This window comes from Megalopta genalis, chromosome 12 (assembly GCF_051020955.1).
Source record: "Megalopta genalis isolate 19385.01 chromosome 12, iyMegGena1_principal, whole genome shotgun sequence".
Lineage (NCBI taxonomy): Eukaryota > Metazoa > Arthropoda > Insecta > Hymenoptera > Halictidae > Megalopta > Megalopta genalis.
Window position 1 is genome coordinate 8315196 of NC_135024.1, and position 15748 is coordinate 8330943.

The window sequence follows — 15748 nt, forward strand, 5'->3', positions numbered from 1 at the left end:
TGCAGTATTATTAGAGCATGCGGAAAATAATTAGAGTTTCTAGCTTTAAATACTCTCCACTGAATGAATGAATTTTGAATTCGACGTGTGAAAGAATGGTCGGACTTGATGACTCGGACGCATACCTGCGCGTACCGTATGCATACGCGATTCGCGAATCGCCGTGTGAAAGAGGTTTTACACATTATAAGCTTGCATCAATTGTAAATTGTAACTAACGATCGATATGTACATAATAACATTGTACTTCAAATGATCTCAGGAATCTTTTGAAGGGCTTGCTTCGAGATTCCTTGTATACATACATACATAATAACATGGGTTGTTGTAAACCGACGAATAGAAAACGTTTATTTTACTCATAAAATGTATGAAAAAACATAAAAGGAAGGCATTAAATTTCAGAAGTAATTAGGAAATCAATGTGAACTATAAAATATGAAGGAAAAAGCGAAATGAGATTGTAAAATTGTAATACAATTCCGTAAATATGATAACGCATATAAAGGAAGTACATATTGCAGGTGTTATCAATAGGACTGATAACAGATGTATGTACATAATTAGTTCTTTATTTGTTATGTGTAAACGTTAACAAAGTAGTCATTTGTTATCAGCGACGCCCACGTTTTCGGCTTCATACGTGTACAAGCAATGTAAGGAATTATAAACATATTTTTTTAAATTAAATGAAATTATATTAAATATTTTGATCAGCAACATATGTAGTGATACCGTTTAAAATACATCAATGTGCAAGTGAAAATTTTTGTCTTAAATTGTTACTTTGTGTTGATGGATTGTGTATATGAAAATTTATATTGTTCACATGAAACAGATGTATAAAATATCATGTTTTATATTTCAGTTATATTTGCACAATGGAACTTCAATGTAAGATACAAACTTATGATTGGGGAAGATACGGAATAGATAGCACGGTTGCAACATTGGTAAAATCTGCAAATTCAGAATTCACACTGGATGAAAAAAGACCATATGCTGAGTTATGGATGGGTACACATCCCAATGGCCCTTCATATATGAAGGATTTAGACATGACTTTGGAACAATATATAAAAGAAAATAGCAATTTTTTGGGCAAAGATGTTAAAAAGATATTTGGAGAACATTTACCATTTCTTTTTAAGGTTTTGTCTGTGAACAAAGCATTGTCAATTCAAGCACATCCAAATAAGGTATACATACATATTCACCAGAAAAGTAATTACTTTGTGTACTTTACTGTTAAATCTAATATACCACTGTAGGAAAAGGCCAAAGAATTACATCAGCAATATCCTACTATTTATAAAGATGCGAATTACAAACCTGAGCTTGCAATAGCTTTAACACCGTTTGAAGTTCTCTGTGGTTTCCGTCCAGTTAGAGAGATAAAGGAATTTCTGAAAGTTCTTCCAGAGTTACGTGTTGTAATAGGTGAAGATAAAGTACTTAAATTTATGGCTACAGATGAAGCAACCACTAACAGAGCTTTGAAAACATGTTTCCACAGTCTCATGACCTGTGATGCTGGTTTGATTGAGTTACAACTTAGAAAGTTACTTGACAGATTATCTAATTCAGGTAAATTAAATTAGTAGATTGGTAGTGTAAGCCTTATAGTCAATAAAATTTTTTCATTTTAGACGAGTCTTTAAGACAGTCTTTACATGCTAGCTTGTTGGAAAGATTACACATTGATTATCCAGCAGATGTTGGATGTTTTGGCATTTATTTCTTTAATTATGTAACGATGCAACCTGGAGAGGCTATTTATCTTGGTCCAAATGAACCTCATGCATATCTTTCGGGTGGTAAATATTTTTTCATATATTTTGTACAACATTTTCAGTGTACATATAGTTTTAAAAATATATTTATAGATTGCATAGAATGTATGGCATGTTCTGATAATGTAGTACGTGCAGGATTGACTTCTAAATTGAAAGATGTGCCAACATTGATGGAAATGTTAACATACAACTGTGAACCCATTTCTGCTAAAAGATTTCAACCTACTCGCGAGGACGATTGCACAGAACTATTTCGACCTCCAGTGTTAGACTTTGCAGTGGCTAAAATTACAGTGAGTCCCCCTGTATAATAAAACTTTGTGTTACTAATATTTAAAAATGTGTTCGTATATATGTATGTATACATATATTACTATGCATATACATTTTAGATACCTCCAGGAAGATCTTCTTACAATATCATTCCTAGAAGCACAGCAAGTATTTTAATTATCATAAATGGGAAAGGTGAGATTTCATCGTCAAAAGTTCTGTACAGAGGATCAGTTATATTCATTCCAGGAAATGAAAAAATTGGAATTAAAGTTTTGTGTGGATGTCATCCAATGTTAATGTTCCAAGCTTTTGTAAATGTTTAAAGAAAGTATTCAGATCTATTGAAGATACGATGAACAGTAACAAGATGCCACTTACAAAGTATTATTTATTGCACCTTTACATGCTTAGAGTTTAGAGCAAGTATTTATTAATCTTTGATAATACATCGGTAGTAAAGTTTTAGCCATGAAGTTGCATTTAGTAATTTATATGGTAGACCGCTTATATAGAATCTTATATTTTTATCGGTGGGCGGTGAACATTTAGATAAATAATATAAAATAGTGTTAATTTGTGTATATGTACAATACTTTCAATATTAATGCATCACAAAATATTCCTGTCGTGATATACATTTTATATAGTCTTTTATCTTCCAATGTTAAGTAGTACTTTCGTATTTCGAAAAAATTATTGGTTCGATCTTTAGTTTACTTTATATCATAAAAAATATGGTATAAACTATATTTTATTATATATTTTACTATATTATACTATATACCATAAAAAAGTATGCAAAAGATATTACTCTTGCATACTATTTTGATGTGATAATTTAAGACAATGTGCAATCAACCCTAATCAATCTTTGTGAATTGAATTACATCCTTCATTTTATCATGTACATAAAAACTACTTATAATAAATTAATTAAATGAGAAATTATATAACATTCAGAAATATCATTAAATCAAGCAATAAAATAGCTTTACGAATTCATAGTAATAATAACATTCCATACTAACTTGTTTATGAAAGAAATATGTCACTTTATTCTTCAAGTCACACATAAAACTTGTTTGAAATATTTTCATGAATATGTTGCTGTTCATGCGCTATCTAAGCAATATTAAAAATCTTGTAACAACTATGTATGTATTGAAACTATACAATCCGTTTTCTTATGGAGTATAAATATACATTTTATAAATTTACAATTTTCGTTTATGTAACAATAAAAGGATGTCTTATATAATTGCCATTTCTATCAACAATTTTTACAACTCGGAGAAAAGTAATTGTGAGTGTGTCAAATTTCAAAAATTGTGACAATTTTATGTATTCTGCATAGCCTTGACTTCAATATTATGTAAAATATTCTAGTTTTGTTTATATTTCAGTAAACGATGTAATTAAAACAGAAATGTATGTAAAACTAGCACGAATTAATCATCATCAGAATCATCTTTCTTTTGAGCATTTTCGGAGGCCTTATCCTCATCCTTGTAATGTCTGTACTCCGGTTTCAATTCCCACATATTTCTATGAGGATTTTTCAGATTATAATTACATACTTCATTTAATATTTCTTTCAGATATACCTGAAAAATAAAAATTAATATTTACAACAAATACATGTAACATATACATATTTAACTACTTAAAAGAGACTAACAATTGGTTGTCTTGTAATTTTCACAAGATCTCTTATATTATAATACTGATGTTTTTCAAAGGCTGCAAACAACATGTCCAATACTGCATCTTTGTCATCACGCATCTTTTTGCCTTCAGCCTTCTTCTTTTCTGCATATTCGATCTATAAACATTCAATTATATTAATATAAAAGTAAATATACTATTTTGATATATATTAAATCGAATGCTTACATTATGTTTGTGATCAGAAACAGGCTTGAAATTTTGAACAACTCTATCCAATTGTTGAACTTGTCTTTGTGGTACAGAAGCTCTTTTGATACTTTGCAATTTCAATTTCATATAACAATTATCAGCTGAAATTAAAACAAATTCATGATTAATGTGTTCTTTGATGGACTTTTAAATATTGTAAAATGAAATCATTACCATATGGCCGGCATTCTAATTTTTGTACTATTCTCCCTTCCATGTAAAGTTTCTCAGTTTCAGGAACGATGGAGTCAGAATTATTTGATGCTGCAGAAGGATGTATAATTTATAAATGAATTTTCAAATGATAAGTATTAAAAATCAATTTCAATAACTTACGTGTGACATGAGAAAATACACCTAACATTTGTTTAGTTACGGTTGTAACATCTAATCTATGCTGTTTAGGAATTTCTTCCTCTCCTGGCTCTTTCAAAGCTAGGACAGCTTCTGACAATTTCAGAGATACTTCTGCTTTTTGACCAGGATTTCTAACATATATTAAACACATGAAATTTAAATTGTTCACAGAATTAACAAGATTTAATAAAAGAATTTTAGAATTGAACCTACTTGGTTATCTTTAGTTTTCCAACTTCTATGTTGCCAGGTGCTTTCTCCCATTTGTTAGCTATGTATTTGGGTACTTTGACTAACCAAACACCTCTGCCAGCATTGCTTAAATCTAACTCCTTTTCTGTATGTGAAGCATTTGCTGACATCGTATCTACTTCAATAAATCAATTTTTTTTAAACTTAAGTACCGTATTCATGCAATGAATAAAACAATTATTTATAAATTTTTAACACTTGATACGTTTGTATATCATAACTTTCTTTCCATGTACATTACTTACGGTACAATGTACATTCTCTAACAATGAACAAAGACTTTCAAGACTGACTCAGCAACAGTTGATGTTGTAACATAACCTATGACATTTAGTTCACTAATCGACCGTATTTGTGGCATTTTGTGGTTCTGTGTCAAAGATTCCGACAAAAGTTTCGTTTCTCTAAAGGATGTTCTGTGTTCTATGGTGTAGGTAAAATCTGAATAAAAGTCAATGACCTGTTATTTTACGAAGTAAATATCTCAGTGCAACATACATTAATAAATAGATATACATAAACAAAATATTAATTTATGGTAAATCTAATGGCTTCTTTATTAAGTTTTAAGGAATTTGTGAGATCGTAATAATTTGAGAAATGCATCATACTTTGCAATTCTAATTTTAACCTATAATTAGTATTTGTTAGAAGAAAATTTACTATTTTTCAGAAATTACGATGGCGTCAACACGTATGATTATAAATCGACAGATTTCGACTTCGTCTGTTTGTCATGGCAAGCGAAATTTTCGAAAATTTCTATTATACAACAAACGAGGTAGTCGTTCTTTTAAACATGAACAAGCAACCAATCCGGATTTTGACATTCCAATCGATAGTAAGTTAATTTTTATTTCAACTATTATATTTTTATGAAATGCATTTAAATAAACATTGAGCAATTTGTAACAAAATTGGATACATTGTACTTACCTAATTTATTTTAGAAAGAGGAGTAAGGGATACAGGACGTAAAGTGGGAAATAAATTTGTTAATATACCAGAAATGATACCAGAAATTATTGTGCCGTCACTAAAGGATTTTCATTTAAAACCATACGTTTCTTATAAAGTTAAGGAACTTCCAAAGCATGAATTCACAGCACAAGATTTATTCAACTTAGTATATGCAAAAAAAATTGAAGATGACTTTGAAAATAATCAATTAGGCCCAAATGGTGAACCACTAAATCCCAGTGAATATGAGAAGTTAACTCCTAAGGAAGCTAAACTTAAGGCAGAACAAACTGGTACAGATATTTTCACTGTAGATAGAAATGACATGAATTGAATGTAAATATAATTGTATTTAATGTATACATACTTTAAGCAAATGAAATGAAGAAAATGAAAATTGGTGGTATTTAAGTAACTTTAATATACCATAGATGTAGAGTAGCATTTCATTTTGCAGTCTGCATATGGTTTTATTTAGTATCTTCATACACGCAATGTATACACTTGCTGACAGTTTTGCAGTTGATAAATAGTAATTATTTACTATCATACATGACAGCAAGGAAACAGTAAAACAAATGATTCATTGTAAATGTAAAAACGGACATTTTGGTTAGCAACGTTTTTTCTATTTTTTGTTCATTTTATATTGCCCATTTCTAATGCACTTGAACAAGTCCATAAAGCACTTGTTTGTGTGGTCGGACAACATATTGCAAAACAATAGTAATATGTCGCTGTCAAAGATAGTTGTTTTCAATAAATTGTTTCTAGTAGTAAAATAAAGTTCTTAGAGTTAATTATGAAATAAATTTACGCGCTAATCAATCAAATGTCGTACATTTTACAAATGATATTTGTTTTATGCAATGTGAAAGTATTATTTTAATAAAGACATAAATGCTGAACGGTGCCAAAACCGATTTTCAATTCCTGAGTTTTTGTTCGCATATTTGTGGGAGGGTCTTTTGAGAATTATATGCCAGAACAAGAATCCCGGTCTGATTATGCTAACTTAACAGCTATCGTTTTTTTTACTTATCAAAAGACTTTGAGCGAAGTTTGATTGTTTTTTTTGTTGGGTAAAAAATGGCGGAAAATTTGAATATTAAAGTCGTTGTCAGTTGTGCGCGGCCGGTATTGCTTCCTACTGATTAGACTACTAGAATCTAATATATATATTTGCTTTGGAAAGTGCTGTATTCGTATCAAAATGTACAAATAGTTTTTTTTAGTTATGTCACCGATTCATTCCTCTTCCTTCTCAATTTTCAACCATGCAAAAAGCTCGTGTAGCAGAACTGCTTGTTTATTACGTTTCAAGTGAAATGATAACTTTGTACTACATTTATGCACGGTAATAGTACCCAGTAACTATGAATGCGACTTGCATTCTTTGTAGAAAATCAGAACGCATACAAAATGTATAATTCAATATGTAAACAATCATTATTTTCATTAAAGATCATGTATACAACAGTTTTATTTAAACATCTTTACAGAATGCAGCACTTTATTATCTTTTTTTTCAACAGCAGCTACTATTTATCGCTATTTATTATTGTTTTTATTATTTCCTAACTCACTATAACCATCATAATGAAGAGTGGAATGATAAAACAGCTAAATTTTGTACAACATTATTGGAATAATCGTCAATGGAAATGTATAACACAAATTTTCAACGTAATTCAGTTAATTCCACCCCTCAATTAATTGCATAAAAAAGCTGAAGTGGCATAATTCTTGCATTTGATTCCAAATAAAACTTGTTTCAGTCATTCCTGTGAAGGAAAGATTATTGCACTTTTATTCCTTATGCTATAAAGTATCTCTAATTACTTGATCTTTGTTTGAGCACTGATACTTGCTTTTATTCGGTAACGGTATTCTAAATTTTTTCTGTAACAAACAGCTTATTAAATGGAAGTTGCAAAAAAAATAATGAATCAATTGAAGAGTTTTATTTTTGGATTTTTGTAAACCAGGATACCTTGAAAATAATAGAAGTATTGTAATAAATATATTAGCAATACCACAATCGTAGAATAATTTGTTGAAATGTATTCGGGAAGCACATCAAAAGCACTCTTTGTTAATTGTCATTAAAATATGTATGACTATACACATAGTCAGTTCCAATTAAACATAGTCATTGTAAAGCAAGACATATGCCACTCGCTCATGAATATAAACTTGGTTGGTGTTTTTTTTTATTAATTATCAGTCTATGATATAATTGGATATTTGACTGATAAAAATCAGCCAGTCGATACGTAGGTATGTATGCTGCTACATGACGAAGATTTCTTTTTCTTTTTTAATGTCTTTTTTTGGTACATCTATATGGTATGTATGTAATTGTTTTATGAATGAAATCCATGTTTACGTATATAAATATAGGCGATAAAATTTGATGATCGAAGCAGAAAGTTGTAAATTAAAAGGATTATTCGAGAACAGCAAATCTTTGGCATGTAGTAACATATACCTTTCATCTAATCAAAGATTTTGTGTATGAAAGCTAGAGTTAAATGGAGGAAATGGTTCTACAAAGAAATTTATACAAAGTCATTCTCAGACACTTAGAAAATAGATATGATGGTATATGTAATTATGTAAATAAAGGATACTGATATGGAAAGACTAGGAAGGCAATACTGCTTATTGTATCTGGTATGTAGAATCTAGTCTTTCAGACTCAAAATCTCCAATTCAATGCTAAAAGTACAACAGGGTAGATGTTCATTCCATTGGATCCCCAACGTTTTCGAAGATGGTTGAATGAGGGTTGCTTCCGGTGGCCCATAAAAAGCCACCTACACTGCCAGGTGGCAAGTATGATGCTCCTCCACTGAGACCCACCTGATATATTTTCTTCTTTAGATTATTTACATTTTGTATAATTTTTGTGCTCAATATCTTTGTCAAGTTATCTCAAAAAAAGGAAAATAAAATCTAGGAAGCCAAATAAGGAAAGGTACTACGATATGCATTTCTCAAGCTTCATGTTTAGGTGTTGTTTAACGTTGTATTGTTCAAGAAGAGTCCTTCATCGCAATTGTGCTAAAATATAGCCGACTATCATTCTCTGTATAGCGTTGGTGTATCGGTGCAGAAATCATGTGTTATTGTCTGAATAGTGTATTTAACAGGCAAACATATCTATATAAATTAATATTGCACAGTTATCAAAACGTAATCTCATTTTTTTAATTTTGTAATGAAGATGAGTCGTGATCGAATTTGTTTCTGATGGATGAACATGTTTCTCCTTTCGTTTTTGTTAACTGTACAGTAAATGTTTGGTCGGGGATTAATTACATGCACGAAGTAAGACAAATCAGAGTGAACAATAAACTGCCAAATTAAAGAAAAATAATTATTTATTTGCATCTAACACAAATAATTGTGCTATCGTATCACAAGTAACATCTAGTCACTAATGTCATAAACAATGCTAATAATATTTACATCGAATCATTATTGTGAACATGATACACGCTCACAAGAATGTTGACACTATAAAAGGAACTGTAATATAATACTCCGTGTTTGAGTTTGAGTATAAGTACACAATTCTGTCACGATTTGAATTTGCTCCAAAAAAGCAATGACGTCATACGATCGTTGAGCAGATACCAACGAGTTATTTTCTGTTCTTTTTTATTTCGGCCCGATAACGTTCTCTTTTTTTTTATTAGTCGGCTCAACCCAAACGGTTTTTTTTTAAACTTCTATTTATAGAATTACCTGTTGACTCCACAGCAATGTCCTTTCTGCTAACTGACAATCTGCTGCTAGTCGGGACGGCAGGCTTTTCCATCTTTCCTCGTCCCGTTTTCTTTCTCTATCAAAGTCTCTGTCAACATGTCAAGGTGGTAAGATTTGTGTTCTCTGAGCTAGTTTATAACTATCTTGTCTCGGTACATGATCAGCACGCCTGCTTGGGACGCCTAACATCGCAGTTATTGGTTCTGGATTTTCTCCGCCTCTATGTCTATGATAGAGATACCGTTTTTGTTCCAACATTTGCCGCTGTACTAGAAATTGCAGTTGATCAACGTAGTCACCGCGAAGTTGGGATTGTTGTTGTTGTTTCTCAGGTGGAGTAGATGGTGGTATTAAATGTGTAAGGTCTAAATGACCCCTGGCCTTGCCAGAATCTACGAATGTAGATTAAAATTATATTGGTTCTTTTATAAAAATACATAATTAGTATAATAAAAAGTTTGTATACCTTGAATACTTCTCTGCTTGGTCGGTCTGTCACCGCCACCTTGTTGACAGAACAGCAGTCTGGGTCCACCGTCAGAGGCTCTGCGACCTTGAGATACTCTGGATATTCTGCCAGTTATCGGTGATGGACTCAAAGTTGGCGGGGGCGTGCAGGACGGCAAACTGCTTGTGAACGAGTTTGCCCCGGAGTAATCTTGCGGGAAACCGGAATCAAACCTGGATTCAAAAAGTTCGGACGACGAACTACCACTACCACTGGCAATGAACAATGTTGTTCGACTAGGAGGATCAATAGGATCCATAAGTGGGGTATCAAAATGGTGTTGATAATCACTTAATCGTCGATTGACTATCTGACTGTCAATTCGTTGACTGATATCATGATCTAGGCCTAGTCTATGTTCTTCGAGCTTAATCTGAGCTTCTCTCAGTTCATCGCCACTCGGACCTTCTTCCAGGTCACCTACTGCGCTACAGCATGCTTCGTCGGTCGAAGAACTAGTCGAACTAAACCTTTTGCCTCCTTGAGTCGCATCTTCCCTTGTTCTAGACAACGAAAATGTAGCACATGTTATATATATCGAACAATGCATGTATTGCAACGGTTTAGCGCACAAATGGTAAATATCCGTTTATGATACTCTTATGTTGCTTCATGTATTAAACATACTAAACTTTAAGGAATGTTCAAAACTGTGAATTCAATATCGATTTTATGTACAATGAGACAGGTAGAAAATATTAATGTGAACGAAAAGCAGTTGTAAATTAAAAACAGAAAGCAGTAAAAAAATAAACAGAAAGCAATAAAATAAAATGGGGATTTACCAAAACTAAAGCGACACCGAAGCGTTTCCAATCCGACCTGTCCCGATAAAATCTCCAAAAATGCGTCACCGACGCTAAAGATCAACGTCCCACTAAGCTATCGCTGGAAACAGAAATTGTACGATTAAAATAGAATTCTTTCTTTTTTTCGAAACTATTTCTGACTGGCAGGATTGGAAGTCATACAACAAAGTTACGTCACATTCATTCCATTAAAAGGTAGTAAACGATACAATGCAATCGAAACATGTATTTATTAGTAGAAACTTACCTTGATTTAAATTTGTCCTCTTTTGTTCTTGCTACACTAGGCCAGCAACTATTGTTTGTCGAGCTACTAATACGATGTTGCTTCAGCCTCTCTAGTAGCAAGAAATAAATGGCAGTATGATGATCATAGCTGCTATTCCTTAAAGACTGTTGAAAGATAAAAGGTATTACTATAAAATAAATTACTTCCTGTATAAATATAGTATTAAGTTGATACAGCTTGTAGAAACAGAAAATACCTCTCTGGTCTGTGTAATATTTATGCCTAAGCTATGCATAAGTCGCAGTATTTGCTCATTTGGTTCTTGGATGGATGATGGTCTTGTTATGATCATTGAACAAATAGTGTCTGCAGACCCTGCCATCCAGCGATGTCTCTTTATTTGTGGAATGGTGTATCGTTTTAATGGTTCCAAAACCAACATTTTGCGAATTAGACTTTCACAATCTGTAATAAGAAAGCAACATGAATTTTCCAAAATCAAAACATCTGTAAATGTTAGAGGAAGAAAGTACCTGTGCTCATAAAGTATGGAATTCTAAATCTTCCACTCAGGACACGGTCTCTCAATGACTGAAGGGTAGAACCATCAAAGGGCAGTGCTCCACATACTAATACATACAGTACTACACCTAAACTCTGCAATTACAAAGAAATAGTCTGTTAGAGTATTTGCATTGGGTATCATGTGTTACATACATATATAAAAGTGCTTACCCACAAATCAATTTCAGGACCAGTATAATATTTCCCTCGAAAAATTTCAGGTGCTGCGTAAGGGGGGCTACCACACCATGTGCTTAATCCTTGACCAGGTAAGAATTTATTACTAAATCCAAAATCAGCGATTTTTACGTTCATCTGAGCATCTAAGAGTAAATTTTCAGCTTTGAGATCACGATGCGCTACACCCGTCTCGTGGCAGTATTCAACCGCAGAGAGTATTTGAGCAAATGTTGCACGAGCCCTGGGTTCTCCCATTCGTCCATATCGTGCAATATAGTCAAATATTTCGCCTTTGCTCGCATATTCGCATACCTAAGGAAGGCATGCTGTTATACTTCGCTTTTAATTCTAAAAATATATTTAAAATGATTTCTACACAGTCTTACCATATATATCATATTTTTTGTTTCCATAACTTGATATAATTTGACAATATGCGGGTGTTCCAGTTGCTTCATTATACTTACTTCCCTATAAACTTTTTCAAGATTGATGAAATCCAATTGTGATTTATCAATTATCTTAATAGCTACCTGAAAAGAGACACGGTATTTAATTAATTTGATTCAATTGCCAGATAAAATATATCTTTGATAGTATGTATAATAAGAATATACCAATAATTAAATTTACCTCTGTCTTAGTGATACGATGTCTTGCTAATTTTACCACAGCAAAGTTCCCTTTGCCAATGGTGCCTTCAATGTCATAAAATCCGACACGAATTTGGTTCTTGTTTTGTCCCACTCCAGAATCCATGTTTTTGGTAAAAATTGTCCTCTCACCAGCCTCTGAATGATTGTTTCCTTCTTATTGTAGCTTACAAGTGCCTATAATTAACATAAAGAAAGAAACACAATTTGAAATGCCTATTAAGCGAAATTAGCTTGCAGGTTTAAACTGTGTTATCATTCTTTGAATAATTTATACCAACTACTGTTGTGTCTTATTGTATAACATATAGCATAATGAGTCACACATGCATATACATATCGAGTCAGCTATCTGACAATTTGTTAATTACAAGCAGACCCATGTAAAATTTGCAGCTTGCATATTTTAAGTACAACACAATTTCATATAGTTCCAAGTCGTGTTTCGTTGCAAAGAAATTTAAAATTGCAAAATAAATTTTACCAATTTTCTGTACTGCATTTCTGTTACACACAAGACCATCAAAATTCATCTATACAACTTACTTATAAACGATTACTAGTTTCAAAGAATGATCAAAGAAAATGTCATTATTTTCCGACTTGTCATGGACCACTGACATCACAGTTCCCTTTGACGTCAGCTACTTTCAATTATTACGCTTAACATTTGAAATAACTGATGGGTCTCTACAAGAAAGAAATTGCTCGAAACGAGCCGACGCGACGTTTGATAATCGTCGCGACGATTGAAACAAGCCGACGTCTCGCTCCAATCGTTGCCACTAATAAAACAGGTCGTGTATATTGTTTATCATCCGAAACGCTTCAATTCGCGGTCGGGTCGGTTCAAAAATTGATACACGTCGAAATTCGAGCGCATTCCTCGCGAGGGAGTACGCGATCATCCGCGTACGGAAAAACCGACATCATTGTTCCGGGGGCAAAAGTGCCTCGCAGGGAAACCCTCGCGAGAGAAAGAGAAAGAAGCTTCTTCGCAAAAGTGTAAAAGCTTCCTGCAACAAGTACAATAGGTATTCTCGACTGACGTCACGGATCGACAACGACCTCTTGCTCATCGACGGGTCCAGGATCGATACCCGTCGATAGTCTTCGATAAAACGATAAAAGGAGAGACCATGAAGAGGGAAGGAGAGCCAGGTAGGAAACAATGACAAGGACCGAGGAGAATGGTGTAGCATCGTCCTTGGAACAATCCATCGTATACGGAAGCGAGCAGTGAAGCGCACGGGTAACGTTGTTTGACAAGTTCCTCGGTTACTTACGTTCGATCCTGGCCCGAATTACCGGGCGCTGCACGTTCCGGACCGGTAGAACCGTTTCTAAACCGAAGGAGACGCGTTGACGCTACCGACCTCGACGGGTGCGTAATTTCGGGGAGCCCGTGCCATCGGTGAGAAGTCGTCCTTCACGTTCACGAGATTCCAAATCTCGTCCCGGAGCGGCGGCGTTCCTACCGCACGAGTCGTAAGAGCTTCACGTAACGCGACGGTTCGATACCGACTGACCGACAGCCATGTTGCTACCCCCCTGCCTACGCCAGAGTCGCCGGCCCCGTCCCATCCCCTCTCGCCCCAACCCCACACCTCGTCCAGGTCTCAGCCATTCTTAGCGAACATCACCACTACCACCACCATCCCTTCGTGTCGTTCTTTCTCCCCCACTCTTACGAACGAGCCGTCGATATCGCACAACCACCACCGCGTCACTAGAGCGTCGGACGCGAGCGGGAGCGCGCGCGCGCACCACGTTATCTTCGAGAATTGACGTCAATGTATGCGCTACTATCGTCTCATCGTTAATTGTTTTCTGGGTGTAATTGCAAGGCAAATAGCCAGTGTGTCACCACGTGGTCGGACCCGTACACCGAAAGACTACCAGCGACGTTCTCTCTGTCTCTCTCTTTCTCTCTCTCTCCCTCTCTCGCTCTCGCTCTCGTTCTCGCTCTCTACTGCTTCTTCTTTTCGTTACGTCGATTCCTATTCCCCTCGACGATGCCACGACCGGCTCGCATACTCGCAGCCACGACCGTTAACACACGCTGACACTATTCCAAATTCCAAGCTACCGCAGTGTTTCGTTCAATGAACAAAAATCAAATATTCCACGTGCAAGGTCTGAAGAATCTTGCAGCGGAAAATGTCGAGTATGGGATGTAAATTACTACCTACAACGAAGAGCAAATGTGAGTGTTCTCACGCGAAATATAACTTGTTTCAGATTGGACCAATCGACTTGAATTTTGTTGAGATGTTAGAACTAGTTTAGACGTTTACCGGTAGGTTTCTTGTTAGTGAGTAATTTCGAGTCGTTTAATTAAGTTCGTTTATCGTTTATGTTGTAGGTTGGTTTTCATTTGGACTTATCGATATATGTGTGCCGCCATGTTTTTCGCATGCGAGTTTTGGATATATCGATCTTTGTCCCTTGGACAGGCAACCGTAGGTTTGCATAAACTCGAAGGTTTAGTATTTAGGGTTCTTTTTCGTACAAAAATTTGTTCTGTGATAAGTAAACGGTGTTGTAGGGTTCAGGGAATTGATATTTGGAGATATGGAGTAGTTTCGATATATTTTTGGAATGTAATAAATTATTGAAAGAGTCGGATATCAGTGGTAGTACATATGTGAATATGTGGTAATCCGGTTGCTTACACAAGGGGCAACGCCGTCCTTTATCCAAAAGGAGAAAAATATTTGTTAAAAAGTGGATTTAGCAGTAAAGAGATATTACTTATTAATTAATATAGATTGAAATAATATTTTAGAAATTATCTCAACCGGTCCAAAATTAATATAACAGGATCTCATATATTATTAAACAAAGCAAGCCCTATGTTCAGTATAATATGCTGGAGCTTTTAATCCGTGGAATAGATATTATCTCGAAAGCCGTAGCCCCAATCAGAAAATTATCTTAAGACGCCTCGAGAGCGCGTCATGAAGAGATACGGTATGCTCAAGAACGCTATACGTATTAGGAAGGAGTTGAGAGCACACATGTAATAAAAAGACAATTATTCTAGTGTCTCAGAAAATAAATCATAAATAGAATGAATCAGCAGACGTGTGTGTAGAAGTAGTAAGACACACATATTCTTGCCACATATTCTTTCCTTGTTCTACGAATCCATGTAATACATAATTAACGTGAATACATTTGCGACAGACGCGATGCAAATTCGTAAAGGACCAAGCAAGCGTTAACACTGACGCTAAACCGACCGCGTCGTACAAAATGACCGGTCCTACATTTTTTACTTTAAAATTACGATAAAGCAACGTGTGCGTCAGTCACGTCAAGTGCTCGAATAGGTTCGGCGTCAACCGAAACGAACGTTAGACATTTACGTATGCACTTTTGTCGAACGAAAGAAACCGTTTGGTCATTCGGCCGCATATAGAAGTGCCTGTGGAAATAGAAGCTTGCATCACTATCTAATTAATAGTAAC

At 34.4% G+C, this 15748-nt stretch overlaps 4 protein-coding genes and 1 long non-coding RNA gene across 10 annotated transcripts; 3 read left to right on the plus strand and 2 right to left on the minus strand.

Moving 5' to 3' along the window:
• Positions 1 to 10: 10 nt before the first annotated feature.
• Positions 11 to 3510, plus strand: Mpi (mannose phosphate isomerase). Of its 2 annotated transcripts, none has more exons than XM_033464983.2 (6): positions 11 to 551; positions 869 to 1199; positions 1272 to 1587; positions 1650 to 1817; positions 1887 to 2089; positions 2189 to 3510. In XM_033464983.2, exons 2-6 carry the CDS (start codon positions 882 to 884, stop codon positions 2393 to 2395), a joined length of 1212 nt encoding a protein of 403 aa, XP_033320874.2. In that variant the 5' UTR covers positions 11 to 551; positions 869 to 881; the 3' UTR covers positions 2396 to 3510. The 2 variants fall into 2 exon arrangements, with proteins under 2 accessions (XP_033320874.2, XP_076381697.1); XM_076525582.1 differs by having other exon boundaries at positions 16 to 656.
• On the minus strand, positions 2480 to 4857 carry TfIIFbeta (transcription factor TFIIFbeta). Its single transcript, XM_076525583.1, has 6 exons — positions 4560 to 4857; positions 4326 to 4477; positions 4164 to 4253; positions 3966 to 4090; positions 3751 to 3894; positions 2480 to 3676 (listed from the first exon to the last, which is right to left on the minus strand). The coding sequence occupies exons 1-6, from the start codon at positions 4706 to 4708 to the stop codon at positions 3521 to 3523; spliced, it is 816 nt and encodes a 271-aa protein (XP_076381698.1). The 5' UTR covers positions 4709 to 4857; the 3' UTR covers positions 2480 to 3520.
• A 113-nt stretch (positions 4858 to 4970) lies between these two features.
• Positions 4971 to 5955, plus strand: mRpL41 (mitochondrial ribosomal protein L41). Of its 2 annotated transcripts, none has more exons than XM_033465024.2 (3): positions 4971 to 5073; positions 5272 to 5439; positions 5549 to 5955. In XM_033465024.2, the coding sequence occupies exons 2-3, from the start codon at positions 5280 to 5282 to the stop codon at positions 5890 to 5892; spliced, it is 504 nt and encodes a 167-aa protein (XP_033320915.2). In that variant the 5' UTR covers positions 4971 to 5073; positions 5272 to 5279; the 3' UTR covers positions 5893 to 5955. The 2 variants fall into 2 exon arrangements, with proteins under 2 accessions (XP_033320915.2, XP_033320914.2); XM_033465023.2 differs by having other exon boundaries at positions 4984 to 5136.
• A 37-nt stretch (positions 5956 to 5992) lies between these two features.
• LOC117217426 (serine/threonine-protein kinase SIK2) lies at positions 5993 to 13823 on the minus strand. 2 transcript variants are annotated; one of them, XR_013034556.1, is made up of 10 exons: positions 13562 to 13823; positions 12256 to 12452; positions 12009 to 12155; positions 11614 to 11934; positions 11412 to 11535; positions 11135 to 11343; positions 10897 to 11042; positions 9799 to 10343; positions 9312 to 9724; positions 5993 to 8423 (listed from the first exon to the last, which is right to left on the minus strand). XR_013034556.1 is itself a non-coding variant. In XM_076525580.1 (9 exons), the coding sequence occupies exons 2-9, from the start codon at positions 12379 to 12381 to the stop codon at positions 9432 to 9434; spliced, it is 1911 nt and encodes a 636-aa protein (XP_076381695.1). In that variant the 5' UTR covers positions 12382 to 12452; positions 13562 to 13823; the 3' UTR covers positions 8927 to 9431. The 2 variants fall into 2 exon arrangements, 1 of the variants encoding a protein (XP_076381695.1); XM_076525580.1 differs by lacking the exon at positions 5993 to 8423 and having other exon boundaries at positions 8927 to 9724.
• Positions 13824 to 14024: 201 nt separating this feature from the next.
• On the plus strand, positions 14025 to 15353 carry LOC117217429 (uncharacterized). Of its 3 annotated transcripts, none has more exons than XR_013034559.1 (3): positions 14025 to 14574; positions 14641 to 14737; positions 14824 to 15353. It is a non-coding gene; the product is annotated as an uncharacterized LOC117217429 (long non-coding RNA). The 3 variants fall into 3 exon arrangements; XR_013034557.1 differs by having other exon boundaries at positions 14025 to 14481; XR_013034558.1 differs by having other exon boundaries at positions 14025 to 14442; positions 14517 to 14574; positions 14641 to 15353.
• Positions 15354 to 15748: the final 395 nt, after the last annotated feature.